The sequence below is a fragment of the Primulina huaijiensis genome, chromosome 9 (assembly GCF_012295235.1).
Source record: "Primulina huaijiensis isolate GDHJ02 chromosome 9, ASM1229523v2, whole genome shotgun sequence".
Classification (NCBI taxonomy): domain Eukaryota; kingdom Viridiplantae; phylum Streptophyta; class Magnoliopsida; order Lamiales; family Gesneriaceae; genus Primulina; species Primulina huaijiensis.
Window position 1 is genome coordinate 17153820 of NC_133314.1, and position 1912 is coordinate 17155731.

General features: G+C 34.8%; 1 protein-coding gene across 1 annotated transcript; it reads left to right on the top strand.

The window, feature by feature from the left end:
* Positions 1–774: 774 nt before the first annotated feature.
* On the top strand, positions 775–1326 carry LOC140983924 (uncharacterized). The gene has a single exon (XM_073451077.1). The coding sequence runs from the start codon at positions 775–777 to the stop codon at positions 1324–1326; it is 552 nt and encodes a 183-aa protein (XP_073307178.1).
* The last annotated feature ends 586 nt before the right edge of the window (positions 1327–1912 follow it).

Genomic DNA, 1912 nt, shown 5'->3' on the forward strand with positions numbered 1-1912 from the left:
TTTTGCATAATTTTTTTTATTTCATTTAAAAAATAATAAAAATAATAATTATTTCATTTTTGGCTATAAATAGGCATAGTCTCATTCTCTACCCAACACTATCATTTTTCTTTCAATTTACACCATTACATTTTCTTTCTTGCTATCCACAGATGGATAAAAATTACCATCAATATTGGATGAATTTGTTGGGTTCTTCCAACTCACAAGATAATTCATCTTCGGACAATCCAAATATTCGCCCTCATAATTTTCAATATTCCCCAAATTTACCAATGAATCTGAATAATAGCCAGGGAGCTCCGGTTTTAATGTACCCACCGGAATTTTTTCAATATCCTTTCATGCCACCACCTCCTTATGGAATTCCTCCTCCTATAGCAGTGGGTTTTGGTTCAGACGAATCAAGAAGGACTAGTACAGAGGGAACTAGCACAGAGAAAGAATCCATGACACCTACTTCTGTACCCAGATCTCATTTTGCCGCCACATTCATCGCCAGTTGGACTCGAGAATATTATCCTTGATAAGGACACAGATTCAGGCAATGAGGTCCATGCACCACAACCAAAAAAGGTTTCTTGGTCACTCGGAGAAGAGAAGGTCCTTGCAATGTCATGGGTCTGTATTAGCACTGATCCTAAAATTGGTAATTCTCAGAAGATGGAACAAATGTGGGCTAGGGTCGCAGTGGAGTATAACAAAAATCGACATGCCAGAACTATTGAGAGACGATGACAACCATTGAAATCACATTTCTACTATATGCGAAAAATGACGTCGTTGTTTAATGGAATATACAATAAAGTTCATAGTCAATGGGGAAGTGGTTGCAACGACGCTGATATACTTGTAAAGGCGCATGAAGAGTGGATGACTGAGCCAAAGAACAAAAACAAACCGTTCAAGTATGAGCATGTGTGGAGGATTCTTGCAGAGTGCCAGAAGTTTGCTCCACAATCAATCGATCATCGCGGAATGAAGAAGAAAAAAACTTCTGCTTCAGGGAAATACACGTCCTCTTCAAATCCAGAGATGAGTGTTGACGAAGATGAAGAGCGAAGTTGCAGTCGACCAATTGGGCAAAAAGCGGCAAAAAGAAAGGGAAAAAACAAATTAGCAGCATACGAAGAGTTGAAAGAAAGCATTGACAAAAATATGGAGGAATTTACTGTCTACACGCAACAAAAATTGGAGGAAATCAGATCTCACAACCGAACACGTGAATATCAAATCCTTATGAAAGATACTACTGCAATGACACAAGAGCAACTTCGTATTCACGTTCATTTGTGTGACGAAATTAAAAAGAAATGGGGCATTTAGTAGTTGTTTAATTTTTCTTACCTTGTTTTTTACTTCTTATCTTCTTGTATTTTTTTTGTTTTTTTTATGTGGTTGTATCTTGTTGTTGTCTGTGCTTTTTATTTGTTGTTTGTGCTTTAAATTTTCTCGTGTCTTCTTGTTGTTTGTATTTTTAATTTTTATATAATGTAATGTTATGTTTTAAATTATTGTCTGTGCTTTTTATTTTTTGCTTGTGCTTTTATCGGATTACAATCTCCTAGTTGGTTACAGCTGTTGTTTGTTCAGAGAAAGCAATTTGAATCTGACATTGGTTTGCCACACAATACTTTACTTTGCATAAAAAAAGGCATCCAATGCTGAAATTAATATAATATAATAATTAATGTTATTAATAATTAAAATCCCATAGCTTTTTTTATCGGATTACAATCTCCTAGCTGGTTACAGCTGTTGTTTGTTCATAGAAATCAATCCGAATCTGACATTGATTTGCCACACAATACTTTACTTTTCATAAAAAAAAGGCATCTGATGCTGAAAATATAATATTTATTGATGTTGAGGACAACAATAGGTAGATATTAAAGAATATGCTATATACTTT

Excerpts from the sequence above, each read along its gene's own strand:
- LOC140983924 (XM_073451077.1), top strand. The coding sequence starts at position 775 with ATGACGTCGTTGTTTAATGGAATATACAATAAAGTTCATAGTCAATGG.